The sequence below is a fragment of the Ceratotherium simum genome, chromosome 4 (assembly GCF_057802395.1).
Source record: "Ceratotherium simum simum isolate JZ-2026a chromosome 4, ASM5780239v1, whole genome shotgun sequence".
Lineage (NCBI taxonomy): Eukaryota > Metazoa > Chordata > Mammalia > Perissodactyla > Rhinocerotidae > Ceratotherium > Ceratotherium simum.
This window is the reverse complement of record NC_141903.1, coordinates 35,777,133-35,803,112: the sequence shown is the minus strand read 5'-3', so window position 1 is coordinate 35,803,112 and position 25,980 is coordinate 35,777,133. Positions and strand designations below refer to the sequence as shown.

The window sequence follows — 25,980 nt, the reverse complement described above, 5'->3', positions numbered from 1 at the left end:
CCTCCTCAATCTACTCTCAGGAAGACGAGTGGCTTCTCTGATTGGTGTGTTTGGGAATGGGAACTATGGCTCAGCCCCTTCCGCTCTGCCAGGATCCGCAGAAGGTACACATTCCCTCATAAGTCTGACACACAGGCTCTGCCTGCCTCTGCAAAGAGAGACCTGTGGTTGTCCCACACTTTCAGAGCTTTGCTGGGTAAGTTCATCTAATTTGTATGCCTAATTCTGGATCAATATTAGAGTTTTATTTATTTATTTATTTTTATTTATTTTTTGTGTGTGTGTGTAAGGAAGATCAGCCCTGAGCTAACATCCATGCTAATCCTCCTCTTTTTGCTGAGGAAGACCGGCTCTGAGCTAACATCTATTGCCAATCCTCTTCTTTTTTTTTTGTTTCCCCCAAAGCCCCAGTAGATAGTTGTATGTCATAGTTGTACATCCTTCTAGTTGCTGTATGTGGGATGCGGCCTCGTGGGACACGGCCTCAGCATGGCCGGAGAAGCAGTGTGTCGGTGCGTGCCCGGGATCCCAACCCGGGCAGCCAGTAGCGGAGCGCGCGCACTTAACCGCTAAGCCATGGGGCCGGCCCTGGATCAGTATTAGAAACCGTCATTATTGCTGCACACCTATGCCACATCCTTCAACCTAATATTTATCAGTAATAAAGGTAAAATATATAAAAATTTTTATATCAATTTGCCTGACTTTCAGTTAGTTCCATACTTAGGCAGGAGATAAAGGGTTTATTTATTGTCCCTCTCCAACAACACTTTTGTTGCCGTTTTACAGAAGAGCATATTTAGGCTTAGAGAAACTAAGTAATTTATCCAAGGTGGTAGTAAGTGGCAGAGTCAGAGTTCAAATTCATATTCATCTGATTCTAGATGAATATTCTTAATTATTATGCCAAGGCATTATGCTATGCATATCAGAGCAAAGAAGTACTTACTACTTGCTAAGAATCTTCGAGATGAACTCAAAAAATATTCTAAAGGTTGAAGTTTTTCTTAGTATATACTGAAAGAGGGTAGGAAAGTGTACATATGTGTGTGCATATGTGTAAGCATGTATATGGAATAGTGAAGGAACTAGTCATTATAAACTCCCTTTAGGGAACTTTTAACCTTCAAAACTAGTTCAAAACTAGTAGGCATGTTTGCTTTCGCCCATGAAAGTACCCACCTCCCTCAAATTTTACTCAAGATACCACAGATATGTGGCGGGGGTTCTTATTTCCTGTGCTCTAAATGAACTGTGTTCAACGAATCCCTGCAGTATGGTCCCACATACAGAGGGTTCAACTTTGAGCCTAACTTGATGTCAGCCATTACCTTCTGCAATCCCTCCCCGAGAGAACAAGCCTGCTTCCCTCAGCAGACCAGGCCTGCCCAGCTCCAGGGTTAGTGCTAGTAGGGGAAGGCCACAAAGCACTAGCAACTCAGGTCTAACTGAGCTGACAGCCTCTGCTGCCATCATAAAACCAAGGGCCTGGACAGCCCCCTAACCTTGAAGGGAGTTGGTCCCATCCCTTCAGCTTGGCCCTTTCTCAGCAGAGGTTGCCCATGTGGGTATTCCCTCAGTTCTCTGGACTCACTACCCAGTGTCCACACCTCTGTAAAGAGATTTACACCCTGCTGCAAGGCCCTCGGGTGCAGTTCATGAACCTCATTTGCTCCTTCTCTAGCTTCTCCTTAGCTGACCTAATTCAGTTCTATGATTTTAAATGCCAACTATAAATTGACAATTTATAGACAATTCTCAATTTTATTTCACTAGCCTGGAGTTCCAGATTCATATATCCAACTGTCTGTTCAACATCTCTACTTGGGTCTAACAGTATCTCAAAGGTTAACATGGCCCAAACCAAACTTTCAATTTCCTTTCAAAATTACTTGTGAAACTTGAAAATTGAATAGGAAACACTGATCAATGAATTATCAATAGCATATCTGTTCCCATAAACATGTGGAATCTCTGTGGAGCCTAGTACACACAGAATGCTGTGTGGAAACCACAGTGAATAAATAGCATTGGCACTGAGAATAACTATTTGCCCAGAACAAGTAGTACTTATACAAAGTGAGCAGAAACAATGCTGATTTCATTCATTTTAGCCCTTCCCTTAGACCTCTCCAGCCTCATTTCCCACTCCAACCCTCCATCTACCATTCCACTTCCAGATTCACTATTCCTTTGATTTGACATGCTCTCTCCTCTGCCCCAGCGCTATCTAGCAAAATTCTAACAGACCTTCAAGGCTCAGGTGAAGTGTCCCTTTTCCCATGAACCCATTCCAGATCTCTCCAAGAAGAGAATGAGTGATATACGTGGGAGGAAGGAGGTATGATTCCTTAATCACAGGTCCAAAACTTTGAGTCCTCTCTTTCATCCCTATACTCCATCATCTTGGTTCTACCTTAAAATATATCCTGAGTCTGACGACCTCCACTGTTACTACCCTTGTCTAAGCCACCATCAATCTCTTACCTGGGTAATGCAACAGCCTCCTAACAGGTCTCCTTGCTTCCACCCTTGCCCTCTATAATCTATTCTCAACATAGCAGCCAGACTGGTCCCTTTAATGTAAATCAAATCATGCCATTTCTCTGTTCAAAACCCTCCCAAAACTCCCAATTTCAGAGCATTATCCAAAATCCTTAATAGGGCCTATAAGGCCCTATATAATCTATTCCCTGATACCTCTGTGATTTCATCTTCTACTATTCTCTACCTTGCTCACTCAGCTCCAGCTGAACTGGCTTCCTTGCTGTTCTCTCAATCTGTCAATTATGCTCTCACCTCCAGGTTTTTATACTTGCTGTCCCCTCTGCTTGGAACCCTCTTCTACCAGATGTACACATAGCTTACTCCCTCACTCCCTTCAGGCCTCTGCACAAATATCACCTTATCAAAGAAACCTTCCCTGTCAACACTATATAAAATAGCTTATACACTCCCATCATTCTCTGTCTCCTTAGACTGTGTTGTTTTTCTTTTTAGTATTTATCAGTTATATTATTTGCTTATTATCTGTCTCCACCTTCCACTCTCCATGCCATCAGGGCCTTTGCTAATTTTGTCTTCATTGCCTATAATAGTGCATGGCACATAGTACAACAGACTGTAGGTTGCTTAATGTATAAGATTAAAAGTAAGAACAAATATCCTCCATAGTTAGACATAACCCCAAAGTACTCTGTATAATCAAGACACTCAGCAAACATTTAATAATGCTTTTTTTATATGCATACACTCCTTCTGGCCTATCTAACAATTATTATTGGCCAAAGTCTTATGTCATGCATCTTGGAATTGTGCAGTCCTCCCAAAGCAAGGAAAAACCAGTTGTATGTGAAATAGTTCAGCCTCTGAAACTGAAAGCATCAAAGCTTAAAAATTAAGGCAATCGATATTTTACAATTATGTTCAAAACTTGATCGAGCTTAAGGGTCAACTATAGCATCAGAATCTCCTTCTTCCTCTCGTGTTTTCCATCACCACCTATCTTTTGTTTCCCTTTCATGCCTTTTCTAAACAGAGAAGAGAGACACAGAGTCTGTATTAATGAAGGCTTTGAATTTGAACTCCAAAGAAAGTCCAGGCTCTGAGCAGAAAGTGATGTTTTCCTTTACAAATTTCTATATCTGATTAAACTTGACCACAAACAACATCTGTCTTGTGCTGTGCGTAAAGATTTAAAGTGCTGCGGTGGGCCCGGTGGTGCAAATGGTTAAGCATGCGCGCTCCACTGCGGTGGCCCGGGGTTCGCTGGTTCGGATCCCAGGCGCACACCAACACACCGCTTGGCCAGCCATGCTGTGTCGGTGTCCCATATACAGTGGAGGAAGATGGGTACGGATGTTAGCCCAGGGCCAGTCTTCCTCAACAAAAATAAAGGAGGATTGGCAGATGTTAGCACAGGGCTGATCTTCCTCACAAAAAAAAAAAAAAAAAAGATTTAAAGTGCTGCCATATATGTCATTCCACATGAATCACAAGACTTTATCACCTACATAATAGCATAGATAGTCTTGAGGCCTGTATTCTAAGTTATAGATTTGCAATCCCTTAGTTCAGTTAAAATAATTAAGTATTTCACTAAATTAGGGAGTAAGGCAGGTTGGTGACTTAAGAAATATCTAAAAGTAAGCATTCCCAAAGCCTGCAGTGTCCAAGTGCTCAGATCCCAAAGCTTTAGGTAAATACCAGGATCTTCACTAATATAGGCTTTCCCAAGACATCCCACCCCCCACCCCCGACCAAGAATCTCTAATAAAAGCAATCCACTTTTTTCTTTGGGGCTAAAGTGGTCAGGGTCAGACCAAAAAAAAAAAAAAAAAAGAATTGCACAAAGGAAAGGATTTTGGATAGGACTTCAGACACAAAAATCAATAAGAAACTTCAGAATATAAAAATCAATAAGCCCTGACGTAAGTCAACACAGACTATAGAACACCAGAAATATAACTGAAAACTTGCTCTCGTTTTCACAAACTCCACCGCTGGTAAATACATAGCAGGGAATAGGAAAGGCATTTAAATCATTCCTTCAGTGATCTTCAACAGCTTTACAAACAAGTACTAGATTGCTATCTCTACTTTACAGAAAGTTGTTTCTATTATTGGAAGAAGTTAGGGCATAGACAGGTCAAGAGCCAGATCCAAGTAGAGCTTTACACTGGCAATGTGGGTTAAAACTACATGCAGGTGTACTGGAGTCACACGTGTGCTTAATTTTATCAAACAACCTAACTCGCTCTGAACACTGAGTTAAGGGAGAGTATTAAATAGAAAGATTTCTGTATTCTCACACTAACTCCCCCATTTCTAACCACCATCCTCTCTCTCTCACCTACTCTCACAGGCTAAGCACATTTCCACTGTCAAAAGCCACATGAAAAGACGAGCAGAAGACCACAATCGCCTGGTTAATCTCTAGCACAACCACTGATCAGAGCATGCTCTTTGAGCCCCCTGGCTCTGGCTCCACACTGTAAGTAGATGTGGGTACGTGAGCCCTATGGAGTTTGGTAAAAGGGAGAGCTCAAACAATGTTCTTGTCAGCACTTTAAACAAAAAATCCATTCAATGAGAATGGCACCATGTTCCTTTTGCCCTTTCTCCCTAGGAACTAAATTAAACAGATTACAGACAGTGGCAAGAGCTGGCCTTAGAACAGCCTCCCCCTTATTTGTTATTTTTAGCAATTTAGTCCGACAACGCCTGACAACTAAACATGCCTAGAATAGCTAAAGGGAGGGGGGATTATCAGATACTACCAGCAAAAACACACTAGTCATCACTTCCTCCAACCCTAAGAAAGAATCATTTTCCATGTCTTTATAGCATCACACAGAGTTTGAGCTTTTAGTGTCTCATATAAAAACAGAGTGCGTATAAAACGTCAGTGGAAACCGATAATGCTTCCTGACCTGGAGTACTGTTCCACCCTCACATGTGTTTTCTTAAAAACAAAAGCAGAATAAAATGAACTAAATTGTTCTACACAAAAGTTAGGAGTACAATGTATCTGTGCCCATTTTGGAAATATTCCCTCACAAGATAATTATGTAGCCAAAAGGATGGCTTCATGAATAGTGCTGGAATTCAAATATTTTTATTATGCTGGTGGCAGGTGAGAGATTTGTTTGAAAGCAAGACAAAATGAGGTGGGAGAAATTCCTCTAATTAATGATAATTAGCAAGACAGCATCACCCCATACATCCTATTTATAAATGAAATAATGTAGTGAAAATTCTTTGAAAAATGAATAAAATGGTAAAATAAAAATGGTAAAGTCCTAAATAGTATAATATCTGCATCAGATTAATTAAAATTCATAGAAATACATTTTATAAAATTTAATAAGATACCACTTATAAAACTGTCTATATAGGGGCCAGCCTGGCAGCGTAGCGGTTAAGTTCACGCACTCTGCTTCTACAGCCCGAGATTCACGGGTTTGGACTCCGGGCGCGGATCCACACACTACTCATCAAGCCATGCTGTGGCGGCATTCCACATACAAAACAGAGGAAGACTGGCACAGGTGTTAGCTCAGGGTCAATCTCCTTCACCAAAAGAAAAAAATGTCCATGTACACTCAAGAAATTTAATCATTTATCAACATTTTCTGAACAACACTTTTTGCCACTATTCTAAGTATCATGTATTTTATAAGACAGTATAGGATAAAGGACTACAAAGGAATAAAATGAGGTCTTACTGGATATGTTATTTAATTTATGTATGTGGAGTTAATAAGCTATTACACAGCTCTATCCAAAAGTACAGTCATGTATCACTTAATGACAGGGATACATTCTGAGACATGCATCATTAGGCAATCATCATAGAGCGCACTTAAACCTAGATGGTACAGCCTACTACACTAGGCTATATGGTACTAATCTTATGGGACCACCGTCATACATGTGGTTTGTCATTGACTGAAACATCATTATGCAGCACATGACTGTATCTCTAAAACAGGTAACGCCTTCTATAAACTACCTGTATGCCATCACACACACACACATCTCTGTGATTTCAGTAATTTAAGCAACTACTACAAAGATATCAAAGGAGATGCTGTCACCTTGTATTACATTTTAGCTGGCAAAGCTGTAGGCAGACAACTTGTTTTATTTTAGCTTCAAAATAGGATTCCAATTAACTTTTTTTTTTTTTTTGATGAGGAAGATTAGCCCTGGGCTAACATCCGTGCCCATCTGCCTCTACTTTATATGTGGGACGCCTGCCACAGCATGGCTTGATAAGCGGTGTGTAGGTCTGTGCCTGGGATCTGAACCTGCAAACCCCGGGCCACTGAAGCAGGGCAGACGAACTTAACCACTATGCCACCAGGCTGGCCCCTCCAATTAACTTTTTAAATTAATCATCTGGACATGAAAGGAAAATGGTTCTTTGTTTTCTTTTGTTTTGCCTCCTTCCATCTCTTCATTTTAAGGGGGCATTTTTGCTCCTAAAGTAGCGAGTCAGAAAAAGACCAAGGTTATAACAATAAACTTAATAGACGTGACCCTAGATATCCACTAATCCAACACTCATTTTACAGATGAGGACACTGAAGCTTAGAGTACAGCAGAGCTATAGTCCAGAACTCCTAACTGAACAGAAAGTATTTAAATTAGGAATTTAGGGTAATAAATGCTCTGCTGTAAATCTGATAGACTAGGATATCTCTATTTATGGTTCAAATACCAGTTTGGATCTTGTTCTTTTGAGGTGACATGCACAGTGTGGTCATTAATACAGGTGTGGCTTTGCCCACATTGAGTATTGAATAACTCACTTCTTCTGGCCAGTATCTATTACTTCAGGTTAGAGGAGACCTGTGAAATAAGGACTGATTAGAGGAAAAATCTGGGGTAAATAAAAGTATACTGATTAACTTTGGCTTACCATCTAGTTACAAGAGCAGGGAAGCATGTAATAACATGAAAGAAAATTCAAAGTCTAACTCATCAAAAGAAATCATTCTCTAGGCAGCCTAAAAATGACTGGAGGAACTCTCAGATATGGGAGGGAGGAGGTTAAGGACAAATTTTTAAGGTTAGACACAGAGAAAAGTACAGACCATATAAGCATATAGCAGTGAAGGCTGAGGTCAACAACCCTCTGAAGGGCCGGCCCCGTGGCTTAGCAGTTAGGTGCGCACGCTCCGCTGCTAGCGGCCTGGGTTCGGATCCCGGGCGTGCACCGACGCACAGCTTCTCCGGCCATGCTGAGGCCGCGTCCCACATACTGCAACTAGAAGGATGTGCAGCTATGACATACAACTATCTACTGGGGCTTTGGGGGAAAAAAATAAATAAAATTATAATAAAAAAACAACCCTCTGAAGCTTTCAAACAGATAGTTTGTTGTGAGTATAGACAAGTATTCCAAAGAGGGGAATCAAGGCACCCTGGGAATGTATCCTAGAAGAAAAGAATAATGAATGGAGATGCAAAAAGATGAACTCTGGCTAAACAGAATGCAAATCCTTCTTTTATCTTAATCATAAAATGAAGATGCACATCAGTGAACAGATCAAACAAAAGGGGCATGTGTGTGTAATATATGTTTTACAGATAGTAGAAGAAAAGCTGTCTAGTTAAAAGAGCAAATCTATTTGAACTGTTCAAGTTTTCACCAGATCTGAAATATTTCTACTGAGGAAATATTTGGGCAAATATTAGCACTTGGATCATAATACTGACCAATGTATTGATAATACTAATAATAACCAATAAAGAATACTTAACCAGAAAAAGAGCATATATGGGCTTTTTCGGGCTCATGCCTATTCTCCTCTGAAAGCCACAGAGGAGGATCACGCAGCTACATTAAGCCCAAAGACACCAGGATATAGAGAATATATATAGTTCACTATAAACTCTAGAGTTTCCAACTGTCAGGCTCTTTTAGACTTAAGTCTTAAATAACTAATAACTATTTTAAAACAAACATCCATTTTTATAAATGTTGAGAATGCAAATAAACTCTATTAAGAGATAAGTATTCATATCTGAAATCCCAATGTATGGGACAATAAGAGAAACTTCATCCAAGACTCCCCAAGTCAAAACAACATGGAAAAGAGATTAATTTACTAACTTGCAATTACTTTTTAAAATTAAAAAAAAAAGACACTCAGAGGTGCTATCCAGCTACTACTGAAGGTGAGAAATCATCAAGCAAATTTTTAGGGTGAAGATATTTTATGCTTCTCTCCAGGACTCAAAACTCTCCTGGGTTGAGGCAGGAGGGTGTCTCTGAAAAATAGCTCCTCTCAGCAAGAGGCTAAGAGATAAACTGCACAAAGACTCTATGAGAACATCGTGACTTGTTAAGAACAAAAATGGACTCTCTGGAAAGATAAATTGTAGTAAATCTATATAATGAAATACCATATAGCAATGAAAATGAACAAATCACAATCTTGAGTAACAACATGGATATACTTCACAAACACAATGTCGAGCAAAAGAAGCAAGGCAAAAAAATATAGTAATAGTGTTGTAGATGTAAGGTTTAAAAACAGGCAAGATTCAATTATACTGTTTGGGGGATACATACATAGGTAGTAAAACTATACTTTAAAAAAAGAAAATAATTATCACAAAAGTTATAGTAGTAGTTATCTTGGGTAGGAAAGTGGGCAGGGATGGCATTGTGATCAGGGAGGGATAAACAGGGCAGAGGTGGGGGCCTCTGGTGTTTTGCCAACTTTTGATTTCTTGGCCTGGATGATTGTTACAGGTGTTTGCTTTATAATTACTGATTAAGCTATATGTATTTTAATATATATTTCTGTAAATGTTATATTTCACTACAAAATAAATAAATGACTAATTTTTTTTAATAGATTCTAAACTTTGAGCTATGCAAGCAGATGAACCATTGGGTGTAACTCTTGTTTAACATATAAAAAAAATTCTATCACTGGCTCTGCTCTCACCTGCCCTTCTCTCTTCATTAAAAATACAAATAAGAACCAGTGCCTATCATATAGTAGTGTCCACTTAACATCACCTCCAAAGAGGGGCTCCCATCCTATGCACAATGGTACCAGCTCAAAAATGAAGTCCTTAGGGCAACAACTGGACATCCATCCAAGTGCCTACCAGTCACCACCCATGCTATGGAAAAAATGATCCTCAATAGGCAGAGTAAAATCCCCTTAATCGTGGGAACTTCTCCAAAACATTTTCTCATTAGAGGCTCAGAACTCAGCCAACTACAGTGTCACAGGCACCTCCTATCCAGTTGTCTTGCCCTATTCTTTCTATTTGTTTCAGGAACCACTGTCTGACCAAAATTGTCATTTTTGTGGAAGAGTAGGGACTTCTACACAGTTTTCTTAGATTTTACTTACAGCATGGGCTGCCGAGCTATTTCACAACCCCGGGATTGTAACATTCTGCGTCAGAAGTGGCATTATGCAGGCCAGAATGCCCTGGGCTTCCTTATTCTTATTTTTATTCTGTCATTGTTGAGCTAACCAGGGTGGTGGAAGGGGTGGTAACCATGTCAGAGACAGAGGAGAAGGAAAGTGTTCAGCCAGTATGTGCATGTGCCTAAAACATAATGGGGACTTTGGACTGAAGGCAGAAGAGCCTGAATCAGTAACTGGCCCTCACCTGGAACAAGGGAGCGACTATAAGAGAATGGTGGTCAAAATGTGTTCAAATACATCACTGAAAGCTTACAGTTATCTCAAGGATCCAAAATAGTTGAGATTCATAAGGCAAGGGTCAGAAATTGAGCTCTAGCTCATCTGAATGCTGAATCTAAGTTTTCCCAACTGCAAAAGAAGTGCACAAGTAATTACTTCCTTCTTACCTCCAAAAAAGTGAGCAAAAATAAAAACTGTACTTTTCACTCTTTAGAAGATATATATCTCCTCAATCTATCAATAAGGTTTAACTCAACTTTAACTAAAACTGGATTTTCTCAGAAAAAATCCCTACTTTTTCTTTGCAGCAATGCTGTATATTTCAAAAAGAAAATTATTTTTACAAAGACAGATGAGACTCATAAAGTCATAATTCCATATCCCAATTATATTCACGTCATTTAAAAAAATTATACTTTTGTACTTTTCTAATAACATATACTGTATTATACATTCAGTCATCTTTAAAATGTTATTTGTTATCAGTATTTTAAAAAAATAGAGAATTCCCTCAAGGACATAAATAACATGGTTAGTCTATCATACTAAAGCCACCATTTTATATTTTCTCTTGAATAGGATCAGCATCACTGGTTTACTAATTACCATTAGGATGAAATGATGATACTCCCTCCCAGAACCTGACCTATCATCTTTATAAAGGAAAGATAAAAATTTACATATAATATCATATTGTGAGTCTGTTGTGAAAATATTTCCTAATCAACCCCAGTCAAGGGATTATAGTCTGAAGAATAGCCAAACAAAGGGCTAGTAAAATGTAAATATAGAGCCAGCCCTGATGGCCTAGTGGTTCAAGTTCAGCTCACCCCACTTTGGTGGTCTGGGTTCAGTTCCCAGGCTTGGAACCACACCACTTGTCTGTCTGTAGCCATGCTGTGGTGGCGGCTCACACAGAAGAACTAGAAGGGCTTACAGCTAGAATATACAAGTAGGTACCAGGGCTTTGGGGAGGAAAGGAAAAAAAAGAGGAAGACTGGCAATAGATGTTAGCTCAAGGTGAATCTTTCCTGGGGAAAAAAAAATGTAAATATGGAGTTTTAAGAAGAAAAAGACCGTAAGACTATCTTTCCAAGGTTAACATACTACTTGTCTTTACCCTTCTAGTAAGTAACATAACTCCCTATCAAGGAGACATGAGGGCAGGGTTATAGAACCCTCACCTCTGCTCCATAAGAGGAAAGGGCCAGCAGGTGAGGCCACCAGGTTGGCTGACAATGTAGACCAGCATAACAGTTACTAAAACCTACAAAAATTCTAGGTAAGCTTTGTACTTGTAAATGAATACTGGAGAAAAAAATCTGGAGAGAGCAAACATAAAGAAACAGAAAGGACAGAGGTGAATAAAAGGGAGTCTAGGAAATACTAATGGAGATTGGCCCTGAGATCAGAGAACCTGAATCAGATCAGCATCTACATCACGGAAAGGGTTCATCCACAGTGTCATTTATATAGACTGTTGGTAGGGGGTGGGGAGGCATACACAGTGGGACAAGTTAACAGCTTTAATCAGAAACTGGACCTACGGACCCAGACCCAAAACCATCTCACTACTTCAGAGATGAAAACGTGCTAAATGGAAACAGCCTGGCCTTCATCTGCAGAGTTATGTATAAATTGTGCCTCTCCAACTTAACTGTAAGGTATCTGAGGGTAGAAATTAATGATGATGATGATAATTAAACAGGGTTAAGATGAAACAGGTTGGACTGGCAAGAAATACTATGGCCCAGAAGAAGAGACTGTAGATTTGAAAGGAGGAGCAACAACTGGGAGGCCTTGTGATAAACTATTTAGAGCTCTGAATCCATATTAAGCTTCCCAAGAAAAAGGAAACCATATTTGTAACTACTTCAACTGGTGATAGTTTATATGCCCAAATTCCCACATTGTGCTATGAAACTAATAGAATAATTAGGGAGAACAAGGAAAAAGCACCTAATTCGAGACTGAGAAATCAGAAAATGGTTCTCAGGAGAAGTAGCCCTAAACTAAAATCTTACGGATTAACAGATGGAGCTGGTAAAGGCAGGAGGAGGAAGTTCCCAGGCAGAGGGAACTACTTTTGCAAAGACCTAGTAGAAATAAAGATACCACAGCAAGTTTTAAAAATAGAATATTTCTGCATGGCTGGAGCATACAGTGTAAGAGAAGGCAGACGAAATGAGGAAGATGAGACAAATAAACAGGAGTCATTTCATAAAGAGCCTTGAAGGTATGTTAATGAGTTTGAACTTTACCTTAAGAACAACGATGGGCTGGGCCAGCCCTGTGGCTTAGCGGTTAAGTGTGCGTGCTCCGCTGCTGGTGGCCCGGGTTCGGATCCCAGACGCGCACTGACACACCGCTTCTCTGGCCATGCTGAGGCCGCGTCCCACATACAGCAACTAGAAGGATGTGCAGCTATGACATACAACTATCTACTGGGGCTTTGGGGGAAAAAATAAATTAATTAAAAAAAAAAAAGAACAACGATGGGTTTTACACAGAGGACTTATGTGACCAGGTTTAATACCTTAGAAAGGTCATTCTAGCTGAAATATGTTAAAAGGATTGGAAGGGGGAAAGCTGGAAATGGAAAAACAAGTTAAGATGCTACTGCAGGGGCCGGCCCGGTGGCGCAAGCGGTTAAGTGCGCGCGCTCCGCTGCGGCGGCCCGGGGTTTGCTGGTTCGGATCCCGGGTGCGCACTGACGCACTGCTTGGCAAGCCATGCTGTGGTGGCGTCCCATATAAAGTGGAGGAAGATGGGCACAGATGTTAGCCCAGGGCCGTCTTCCTCAGCAAAAAAAAGAGGAGGATTGGCGGATGTTAGCACAGGGCTGATCTCCTCACAAAAAAAAAAAAAAAAAGATGCTACTGCAGATGGTTTAAAGGTGGGGAAAAAATTCCAGAAGGAAATACCATTTAATAGAGAAAACAGGGAAGAAATAACATTCAGAGATAATAAGAATTTTCCACAATTGATGAAAGACACTAATCCTCAGATCCAGGAAATGCAACTTAATCCAAGTAGGATTAAGAAAAAAATAAAAAGACTAAATCTACACCTAAACATATCCCACAGAGACTACAAAGCATGAGAATATTAAAAGTAGCCAGAGAGAAAAGACAAAGGAACAACAATTAGACTTTTAGATGACTTCTCGACAGTAACAATGGAAGCCAGAAGACAGTAGAACACTATCTTTGAAAGAACTAAGAGGGGCCAGCCCTGTGGCTTAGCGGTTAAGTGCACGTGCTCCGCTACTGGTGGCCCGGGGTTCGGATCCCGGGCACGCACCGACTTACTGCTTGTCTGGCCATGCTGAGGGGGTGTCCCACATACAGCAACTAGCAGAATGTGCAACTACGAGATACAACTATCTACTGGAGCTTGGGGGTAGGAAAAAAAAGGAGGAGGATTGGCAATGGATGTTAGCTCAGGGCTGGTCTTCCTCACAAAAAAAAAAAGAACGAATGAACAAACTAAGAAATTCCTATATAAGAGCAAAATGAAACATATCCTCTAAACTATGTATACAGTAATAATGAGTACCTAAAGTACCCAGATAGTAAATACCATTGCCCACTAAACTAAAAGACTAAGGAGAAATCAATAAATATCATCATAGAGGGAGATTTTGACACCTCTCTCTCAAGAACTAAACAGAAAATAACAAGAAACAGAAAATCTGAACACTAAACTTAATGTATGTGTGCATGAGTGCATGTGTGGGTGTGTGCACATGCATACATTTCAGGCTGAAGTAACAAAACATAAAGGTATGGCAGTGGAAAAGTATGGGATTGCTTCAGCGAAGAGAAGAGAGTGTATACTACTGGAGTATTGGAGAGTATACTAAATAATGCAGAGGTAGGATCGTACAATAATTGAATGTTCAGGTAATAAGGAGCCTACACTGGTAGGAGAAATGGAAAACAAGAAATTGAATATAAACTAGATTTATATTACTACAGAAGAAAGATAAAATTTTCAAATTATGAAAAAACAGTATATACAGCATAATTCCTTTTTATTTAAAAAAAAGTGTGTAGGGGACTGGCCCTGTGGCTTAGCGGTTAAGTGCGCTCGCTCCACTGCTGGCGGCCCGGGGTTCAGATCCCAGGAGCGCACCAACGCACTGCTTGTCCGGCCACACTGAGGTGGCGTCCCACATACAGCAACTAGAAGGATGTGCAACTATGACATACAACTATCTACTGGGGCTTTGGGGAGAAAAGGGGCAAAAAAAGGAGGATTGGCATGGATGTTAGCTCAGGGCTGATCTTCCTCACAATAAAAAATAAAATAAAATAAACATTAAAAAAATATGTGTGTATGAATGTGTTTATAAAACAAAGGAAAGTTTGGAATGATACACACCAAACTGTAGAGGTGACCTTTGGGGGTGTGCAGAGAAGAGGAGAAAGATTTCATTTAATCATTTGTTTTACTTTTTGCTCGACTGTTTTTTTATAGTGCACTTATACTGCTTCTATAATATAAATAATATGTAAAACAAAAGATGAAAAAGAAAAAAGGCAAAATAACTTTCTAAGGCAGAAGCTCCGAGTTTAACTCTGCTAGTTTTTTGTAGCTATAATTAGCATTTCAAACAGGTCCCAACAAGCCAGGTACCCTACTTGTATTACCTGACAGATATCAAGATACTCTACCACTATTTGTTACGGTATGATTTCCTTCATTAAGTAGTAGATAATAACAACAATAAACAAACACATAGAGACAGAGATTGAATTGGTGGTTACCAGAGGGGAAAGAGGGAGGGAGGAGGGCGAAAGGGATAATTCTGCACATGTGTGTGGTGATGGGTTGTAATTAGTATTTGGGTGGTGAACATGATGTAATCCATGCAGAAACAGAAGTATAATGATGTACACCTGAAATTTATACAATGTTATGAACCAATGTTACCGCCATAAACAAAAACTTAAAAAAAAAAAAGATACTCTACCAGTATTTGAGAGACTTCATGAAAGGAAACTTTTGAAAGATAAATTTCCTGATACTCATCAGAACTGAATAGTATGCTAAAATTATCATCTGTGGCAATTTTACCTTGATAATTTTTTTAATTATAAAAGTTAACAAATACTGGTTATAATTTATCCACCAGAGAGATTGTAAGAAAAAAATAATTTCATCCCCATGTCCCATCTCATTTTGTTAGGGTAACCAGTGGTAATTTAATATATATGATTACATATCATTTTCAGTGTTCACATATAGATCTTGTTTTTTATTTTCATAAAAAGAGAATTATATACACATTACTTGGCACCTTCCTACTTATTCATCAGGACAATTTTTAGACATATTTACCTACAGTCGCAAAACACATTTTTTGTTATCTACATGACATAGTTTTGTTTGCAGTTTTTAAAGATACTTTCCTTTGAAAACAGTAGAGGATATAAAATTCAATCTAGAACAATTGAGCTGACAAAAATGATAAAACAAGACATAATAACAACCTGGTTACTATAGGATTACAGTTTTTTCTTTTCTGTTTGATTACTTGTTTTTACAATACGTCTTTCTAAGCTATAAATCTATTATCAAGTGTGTTTAAATTATCATCAGCAGTCAAATAAAAATAAGCTAAGTAACCTAAGATACTACATGCTCGCCCAGGCCATGCCATGCCGGTGCCCCTGAGAAATCCCCAGGAGGCTACAGGGGGTGTCTCACCAATTCAGCAGAGGGCTGAGTCAGATTCTGAACCACTGCCTCAAATAGTACTCACAGAAATTAGATAAAGTGACCTATGAAGTCATTGTATCCACCCCCATCTCAGGAAATCTTGGTCCCAAAGAAATAATAACCAGTTTTTTGTCCAGTCTAACTTTTACTATATACAGGATAGACCTTTCACCAAAGCCCAAGAAGAATATTTCATCAAAAGTTTTAATGTATAAGGAAACTATAATAATAAACTCCAATTTTCCAAAAATATACCAAGTTATTCTAACCCATCATCTTTTTCCCTAGCTAAAAAAAATTTGTTTTCCTCACTGGAGCACCATCCTTCAGATTGTTAGTTACAGCTTACTACTCAGTCCTGGTCTAGAACCTAATCTATGTTAAAGGAATTACAATGTGTAAAAGAGACATATATCAAGATTCTTTAATCACTAATATTATTACCCACTCTCATGCCCATTCACCACAATATGTGGTGTTTAAACATACATTGTGTTTCTATTTTTGCTTTTTTTTTTTTTTAAGAACAGGCATGTTCATTCAAAAGTAATGGAGAAAATACATTGAGATTAACAGCATCCTATCTTCTTCAAAATTCCCTACAGTTCCAAGAGACTTTGTGAGTGTGTGTCTTATACACTGCCATGAATACGACCACTTCATAGCTCTGACACAATTAGAAAAAATAAAAACAATGTGACATGACCTTGGCAGGCATACATTTTCATTTAATATGACACAATGAGATAATTTTTTCCTAAAACTTGACTATTTCTGTCAATATTCACTCAAAACTTACTTCCAATTCTTTAATTTTTTCTTCTGCTATTTTCTGTTTCTCTAACAGCTGATTGTGAATTACCTCCTTGGACTGAAGAATAAACCTACAAAACACAAAAAAGTTGAAGATTAAGCCACATGACCACTATATTAACCAAAATCAACAGCTATATATCACAAATATTAAACTAAGAAAACTAAAACGATGATCTCAGGCCGGCCCCGTGGCTTAGCGGTTAAGTGCATGTGCCCCGCTGCCAGCGGCCTGGGTTCGGATCCCAGGTGCGCACTGACGCACTGCTTCTCCGGCCATGCTGAGGCCACGGCTCACATACAACAACTAGAAGGATGTGCAGCTATGACATACAACTATCTATTGGGGCTTTGGGGGAAAAATAAATAAAAATAAAAACAAAAACAAAAACAAAAACAAAAACAAAAACAAAAATAAAATAAAATAAAATAAAATAAAAACGATGACCTCCCAATTCAGGACAAATAAAATGCACTGTTATGTTAATGTGACAAACTCAGGAAACCACCACGGGTTTAAGCCTTCTTGGCTGAGAAGAAATAAAAGCTTAAAAGTAAATTCTGCCTTCTTCTCTAAGAAGGGAATCAGACTTCAAGTAGATTCATAATAAAAGAAAAAGGAAAAAAAAAAACATAAAGGGACAAAAATCTATTACAGGCTAAGAGAGAAGTTAACAAACAATAAAATCCTCCATAATTTTTATTTTTTCAGTTATCTATATCAACTTGTATCTAGATATTTTTTTAAACAATATTTGTAAATTAGAGCTCCCTCTTCAATCGTTTTTTATTTTTTATTTTTTGTAACAGTAGTAACTCATGACCTTTTAAAGTCACAATCAAGTACTGTGTTAGGATCAATGCATTAGTGTTTATGAGTTCCTCACACAAAAAGCACTGTATAAGGCCTAGTATCTTTTATTATTATTTCCAGAGTGTATAATACCTCTGAAAAGCTCAAAATGCACAAGTGGAAAATTTCAGCTTTTTCCATTTTACAGTCAGGCACATTATTTACAGCTGATGAGGGGGGAAATATGGGAAAGCTTTAAAAATTAACACTGACTCTGTTCTGTGACTTTACGTTCATAATTCTTGCTGTGGGGAAAGAAAGAACAAACTATTTTAGATTTTTATTTATTTATTTTTTTCCCCCAAAGCCCCAGCGGATAGTTGTATGTCATAGCTGCACATCCTTCTAGTTGCTGTATGTGGGACACGGCCTCAGCATGGCCGGAGAAGCGGTGCGTCGGTGCACGCCCGGGATCCGAACCCGGGCCGCCAGCAGCGGAGCGCGTGCACTTAACCGCTAAGCCACCGGGCCGGCCCGAACAAACTATTTTATAAACTCAAGTAAGTGAACTGAAATATTTCCCTTCCATTGGAACCAAGGGGAAAACTTCAATTACTCAAATCTCTTTCAGGATTGTCCAACTAGGCTATAACAGATTTCAATTAAAGATTACAATTAGGGCCAGCCCCGTGGCTTAGTGGTTAAGTGCGCGCACTCCGCTGCTGGTGGCCCAGGTTCGGATCCCAGGCGCGCACCGACGCACCACTTCTCCGGCCATGCTGAGGCCGCGTCCCACATACAGCAACTAGAAGGATGTGCAGCTATGACATACAACTATCTAATGGGGCTTTGGGGGGAAAAAAATAAATAAATAAAATCTTTACAAAAAAAAAAGATTAGGCCGGCCCTGTGGCTTGGCGGTTAAGTGCGCGCGCTGCGATGCTGGTGGCCCGGGTTCGGATCCCGGGTGCGCATCGAGGCACCACTTCTCTGTTCATCCTGAGGCCGAGTCCCACATACAGCAACTAGAAGGATGTGCAGCTACGACACACAACTATCCACTGGGGCTTTGGGGGGAAAAAATAAAATAAACAAAATCTTTAAAAAAAAAAAAAAAAAAAAAAAAAAAAAGATTACAATTAATTAAGCAGACTGTTTCTTCTCTTTGCACATAACTTAGAGTTTAGCAACACAGAACTAAACCTCTCTTAACAAAAAGCCAAAAAGGAAAACATATCAAGGTAGCAAGATGCCGTTTCCTCTACCAATCTGACAAAAACACCACCGTGTTTAGGTGGGTGTTTACCAAGAGGGTCTGTTTTTATAAATATAAGACAAGTAAAAAAAGACCAAAAAGGGCAACTCTAGCTCTGCCCAGACACCAGGGAGGAAACTGCTTTTCTCCCCCTTTTCTTCTTAAATATACCTTGGCACACATATTGATACAGTCTGGTGAACTTCTCTTTCACTCTCGTAATTATTAAGGGCTTGTGTCCTGAGGTAGACGGTCCAGATAAGTTAACTAATGATCCTAGTCTTCAGTAGTAACATGATCCTTTGTAAAAATCTTACTCCTATATTTACTGCAAAGACAGCCCATATTCATGCAAAACAAGGATTACTATATAACCTTCTACGTCCAAAATATTCTTATTATTAGTCCAACAGACAGGTGTTATTTCTGATAAGACTATATTTTATAGAATATTTTTCTCAGGGGCCAGCCCCGTGGCTTAGCGGTTAAGTGCGCGCGCTCCACTACTGGCAGCCCAGGTTCGTATCCCGGGCGCGCATCAACGCACCGCTTCTCCAGCCATGCTGAGGCTGCGTCCCACATACAGCAACTAGAAGGATGTGCAACTATGACATACAACTATCTACTGGGGCTTTGGGGAAAAAAAAGGAGGAGGATTGGCAATAGACGTTAGCTCAGAGCCGGTCTTCCTCAGCAAAAAGAGGAGGATTAGAACAGTTGTTAGCTCAGGGCTGATCTTCCTCACAGAAAGAAAAAAAAGAAAAAAAAAAGAATATTTTTCACAGAACTAATTATTTAGTAGAGTATTTGAGGAGAAGAGCTGTTCTGAACTGTACTGTCTCAGTGACACCATGTAAAAGTATTATAAATCTAGGCCCAAGAATCACCAAATTGTGTCATTAAATGCATGATTTTACTGAGGAAGTGTTTTAGCCATGGAAATAATTTTCAGAGTAAAATACACATTTTTAAATAGCACTGATTGCTGGTCAGTGAGTAGTATTCTCAAATAATAGGTCATCAGACATTATCTTTATTCGTGTCTGGGAAATTTTCAAAGCTAAGATTAGAGGTCAAGTCATTAATTATGTGGCCTTTAAAAATAAAGTATCTGAACAGATACTAAATCCCTTGAGCAAAAATAAAATTACTAGAAAGCAAGAACACTCAACAACAAAAACATGTTTTTCCATGGCCACACACCCCTGAGGTAGCTATATTAGACTGTGCCAACTTCAAAGGCCAGAGAGATGTCACCGAAGCTGGCCAATTTACTATAAGCTTAAGGACATCTCAGCCACAAAAGTTTTAAACAAGGATGAGTGTTGAGGAAACTCAAATGTCTACCTCAGAGAGTAGTTAAATAGTCAAAATTCAACAAAATACTTAGGGAGAAACTTGGTTTACCTCAATTTTAAAAATGCCAAAGATAGACCTCATGAAGATTGGAAAGGGCCCCAAGAAGCATTTGGATTTCTGGGAAAAGTCTTTAGAAAACACTTTATCTGTTGTTAAAAAGGCACTAACTTATTAGATGCTATTTTGAAGATAAAGGATATATCATGATAATGTAATTATGAGTCATATACTAAGTACACAGTTTCTCAAAGTAGAGAATCTCACAGAGATCCTGCCTGAGAGTTTATGAAAGCTAAATGGTAGATAAAGGATTCTGGAGTTCAGAATGTGCTACAAAAGAAAAATAAACCATGAAGAGGGAAATTAATTTCATATGACAAATGATATGCAGAAAATGTGATTACAATACTCAGGATTATATAATCTAGATTAGAGTCACTGCTTTGTAAAAGGCCTCTACACTGGAAATCAATGACATGTGGCCCTGCACTGTCAAATCCCAAGGACTTATAGCCTGCTGTTTCATTTCCTCATTTATTTGTAATTACGCTATCTGAAAAACATAATTTTATGATGGCTTTTGGCTTTATTTAAGAAACATCAGAGGCTATGTTCTAAATTGTCCTGCAGGTTGGTAGATGACTTCCACTTTCTTATGACTCAGCATGAATCAAAAGTGTTGTTTACCTGCCCAAAACACAATCCAGGATCAGTGCCAATGTTGTCTTTTGGGTACACTTTGAAAGTATGGTCACCTGGACATCCACTATTCACAGACAATATGCTTATGATAATGCATTTTGTTTGGGTGGGAAGCTTTTAGAGGATGTCTGAAAACATCTTCTAATGGCAGTTAGGGCACCCACAAAATAAGTGGCAAAGGAAAGGCTGCGTAAGAACCAGCCTCTCTTTCTTCTTTGCCTCATTCCACTATTGATGAAAACTACTTGCATGTGTGCACAAAGATCTAAGTGCAAAAAAGTTTTTACTTCAAAATTTTTTAGCAAAAAAAAAAAGAAACAGGGCAAGGCCTGGTGGCCTAGTGTTTAAGTTCAGCATGCTCCACTTCAGCAGCCTGAGTTTGGTGCCTGGGTGTGGACATACACCACTCTGTTAGCAGCCATGCTGTGCTGGTGGCCCACATACTAAAAAATAGAGGAAGACTGGCATGGATGTTAGCTCAGGGCAAATCTTCCTCAGGGAAAAAAAAAAAGAAAGAAAGAAAGAACCTAAATCCCTTAGTAAAGTAGAATGCTGAACAAGTAGACTCTTCTGTTATTAGAATAATGCAGAGTAGATATTCTGAACACTCTTCCTGATTAAAAACAAAGCAAAATAAAATTTTTTTAACATTTTTCTGAGCAAACACAAATGAAAGATTTCACAGAGGCCCAACATGAAGTGAAATCAGAAATTCTGGAAGGTAAGAAAGCAATAAATTGGCTTTCACCTTGTTTCTGCTGAATCCTAGAGACCTTGAACATCCACACTGGCACAGAAACAGGAGATAAAACCTAGGGGCCATCCAAAGTAAGGATGCTTTTAGGAGACTCCTCAATTAAAGTCAGGTTCCCAAAGGGCTCCACCTTCAGTCTAAGCGTGAAAAAGAAATGAACTTGCCTCTCACTAAGGTAAAATAGAAGAAACTTGACTATCTGCACCTTGGTCGTGAGTAAAATGAAAAAACAAAAATGTCCCCATAGAATTTGTAACCATAAGCTGGCCTTCTTGTGGGTTGTGGCCAAATTCAACCTATTATATGGTCCAGAAAATCTCAAGAACAGAATTTAATTTATAGTGTTCCTAATTAGGTGGGTGGCAAAGTTCAAGAAAACTTGAAGATGGGTTAATAAAAATTAATCAACCTAAAAGAAAAAAGATATAAAAAACAATAAAATAAACAAAACAAAAAAATAGGCTACAGCATGTAAGACCTAAGAGACAATATTGAGCAGTCTAATATGTGTAATTAGAGATCCAGAAGGAGGAGAAAGAGAATGGAGAAGAAACATCTGAAGAGATAACAGACAAGAATTTTCTAAAACAAATGAAAAAAACACCAAATCAGAGTTCTAAGACATTCAGAGAAACCCAAGCAAAATAAATACAAACAAAACAAAACCAGACACGGCATAATCAAACTGCTGAAAACTAAAGATACAGAGAAACTCTTGAAGGCAGCCAGAAGAATAACACATTACCTTCAGAGAGACAAAGAGGGACAGCAAACTTCTTGTCACAAATGATGCCAAGGCAGAAGACAATGGAAGAACACTTTCAAAGTACTGAAAGAAAAAAGCTGTTAACCAAGCATTACATCCAAAGTAAAAATATCTTTCAAAAATGAAGGGGAAATTCAAACAAACAAAAGTTGAGAGAGTTTATTCTGGCAAACATACACCATAAGAAATGTTAAAGGTAGTTCTTCCAGCAGAAGGAGTATGACAACATACGTCAACTCACAAAGAAACAAAAAGCACTGGAAATGGTATAAATTAAGATAAACATAATAGACATATTTTTCTTATATTTAATAATTTTAAAAGATGGTTGGGAGTGACGTCAGCATCATGGCGGAGTGAGCTTTCCCGTGAACTCTTCCCCCGACAAGATACAACAAAAGGAACAGTCACAGACCAACAACGGAATCCCAGACAGTGAAAACCTAGAGCGGAAAGATCCACACTGCCGCACATCTGAGAACGGAACGTGCTGGGTCCCCGGAGGAAGTGGGGAGAGGTAAGGAGAACTCCTCTCCCTCCCCATCAGATCAGCGATCCCAGTCTGTGCGGCTCCCAGAGATGGGGGAGGGGTGGCCCTCGGCAGGGAAACCGTAGCTCTTCGGACTCTCTCAGCCAGTGGGAAACTCCCGCACAGAGGACTCAGAAGAGCCAGAGGGCTACCATCAACATCTGAGCACCCCAGAGAGCAGATAAAGAGGAGCAAACGAGAAGCCTCCCACGTCAGGGACCCAGAGGGCAAAAGAGAGAGCTCCCTCCTCCCCTCAAACCAGACCCTGCAGCTCAACCGACCAGACCAGACCTAGCGATCCGCGGCAGACCACACCAAGAGATCCGCGACAGACCTGATCAAACGACTGGACCCGTGGATCGCAGCGGGGAAAAAAAAAGAAATATGCCATATCAAACCATATGGGATGCAGCAAAAGCGGTCCTGAGAGAGAAACTCATAGCGATACAAGCCCACCTTAACAAACAAGAAAAAGCCCAAATAGGCAACCTTAAATTACACCTAACAGAACTAGAAAAAGAACAAACAAAGCCAAAAGCCAGCAGAAGGAGAGAAATAATAAAAATCAGAGCAGAAATAAATGAAATTGAGACCAAAAAAACAGTAGAAAGGATTAATGAAACAAAGAGTTGGTTCTTTGAGAAGATAAACAAAATTGACAAACCCTTAGCCAGGCTTACTAAGAAAAAAGAGAAAAGGCTCAAGTAAATAAAATTAGAAATGAAAGAGGAGAAATTACAACGGATACCATGGAAATACAGAGGATTATAAGAGAATACTATGAGAAATTATATGCCAACAAACTGGACAATCTAGAAGAAATGGATAAATTCTTAGACTTATACAACCTCCCAAAATTGAACCAAGAAGAAATGGAGAATCTGAATAGACCAATAACAAGTAAAGAGATTGAAATAGTAATCAAAAACCTCCCAAAAAATAAAAGTCCAGGACCAGATGGCTTCTCCAGTGAATTTTACCAAACATTCAAAGAAGATTTAATACCCATCCTTCTCAAACTATTCCAAAAAATAGAGGAAGATGGAACACTTCCTAAATCATTCTACGAGGCCAACATCACCCTGATACCAAAACCAGACAAAGACAATACAAAGAAAGAAAATTACAGGCCAATATCGATGATGAACATTGATGCAAAAATCCTCAACAAAATATTGGCAAACCGAATACAACAATACATTAAAAAGATCATACACCATGATCAAGTGGGATTTATACCAGGGACTCAGGGATGGTTCAACATCCGCAAATCAATCAACGTGATACATCACATCAACAAAACAAAGAATAAAAACCACATGATCATCTCAATAGATGCAGAGAAAGCATTTGACAAGATCCAACATCCATTTATGATAAAAACTCTCAATAAAATGGGAATAGAAGGAAAGTACCTCAACATAATAAAGGCCATATATGACAAACCCACAGCCCACATCATACTCAACGGGGAAAGACTGAAAGCCATTCCTCTGAGAACAGGAACGAGGCAGGGCTGCCCACTCTCACCACTCCTGTTCAACATAGTACTGGAGGTTTTGGCCAGAGCAATTAGGCAAGAAAAAGGAATAAAAGGGATCCAAATAGGTAACGAAGAAGTGAAACTCTCACTATTTGCAGATGACATGATTGTATATATAGAAAACCCTAAAGAATCTGTTGGGGGGCCGGCCCCGTGGCTTAGCGGTTAAGTGTGCGTGCTCCGCTGCTGGCGGCCTGGGTTCGATCCCGGGCGCGCACCAACGCACCGCTTCTCCGGCCATGCTGAGGCCGCATCCCACATACAGCAACTAGAAGGATGTGCAGTTATGACATACAACTATCTACTGGGGCTTTGGGGGAAAAAATAAATAAATAAAATTATAAAAAAAAAAAAAAAAGAATCTGTTGGAAAACTATTAGAAACAATCAACAACTACAGCAGAGTTGCAGGGTACAAAATCAATCTACAAAAATCAGTTGCATTTCTGTATGCTAATAACGAACTAACAGAAAGAGAGCTCAAAAAGATAATACCATTTACAATTGCATCAAAAAGAATAAAATACCTAGGAATAAATCTTACCAAGGACGTGAAGGACCTATACAATGAGAACTACAAGACATTATTGAAAGAAATCCACGATGACATAAAGAAATGGAAAGATAGCCCATGCACGTGGATTGGAAGAATAAACATAGTTAAAATGTCTATATTACCTAAAGCAATCTACAGATTCAATGCAATTTCAATGCAATCCCAATCAGAATCCCAATGACATTCTTCACAGAAATAGAAAAAAGAATACTAAAATTTATATGGGGCAACAAAAGACCCCGAATAGCTAAAGAAATCCTAAGAAAAAAGAACAAAGCAGGAGGCATCACAATTCCTGACTTCAAAACATACTACAAAGCAATAGTAATCAAAACAGCATGGTACTGGTACAAAAACAGACACACAGATCAATGGAACAGAATGGAAAGCCCAGAAATAAAACCACACATATACGGACAGCTAATTTTCGACAAAGGTGCTAAGAACATGCAATGGAGAAAGGAAAGTCTCTTCAATAAATGGTGTTGGGAAAACTGGACAGCCACATGCAAAAGAATGAAAGTGGACCATGTGCTATCACCATTCACAAAAATTAACTCAAAATGGATCAAAGACCTGAAGGTGAGACCTGAAACTATAAAACTCATAGAAGAAAATATAGGCAACACACTATTTGACATTGATTTTAAAGGAATCTTTTCGGATGACATGCCTACCCAGACTAGGGAAACTAAAGAAAAAATAAACAAGTGGGACTTTATCAGATTAAAGAGCTTTTACAAGACAAATGAAACCGGAATCAAGATGAACAGACAACCAACCAGCTGGGAGAGAATATTTGCAAAACATACATCTGACAAGGGGTTGATCTCCATAATATATAAAGAACTCACACAACTGAACAACAAAAAAACAAACAACCCGATCAAAAAATGGGCAGAGGAAATGAAGAGACACTTCTCCAAGGAAGATATTCAGATGGCCAATAGGCACATGAAAAGATGCTCAACATCACTAATCATCAGGGAAACGCAAATCA

The 25,980-nt window shown here is 39.1% G+C and overlaps 1 protein-coding gene across 1 annotated transcript in view; it reads right to left on the bottom strand.

Annotated features, from left to right (window-relative positions):
• PFDN1 (prefoldin subunit 1) overlaps positions 1 to 25,980 on the bottom strand; it is a 76,193-nt gene that overhangs the window by 15,881 nt on the left and 34,332 nt on the right. Inside the window, exon 3 of the mRNA XM_004420101.3 lies at positions 16,711 to 16,795. Coding sequence (XP_004420158.1) covers positions 16,711 to 16,795 — 85 coding nt within the window. The remainder of the gene's footprint in view (positions 1 to 16,710; positions 16,796 to 25,980) is intronic.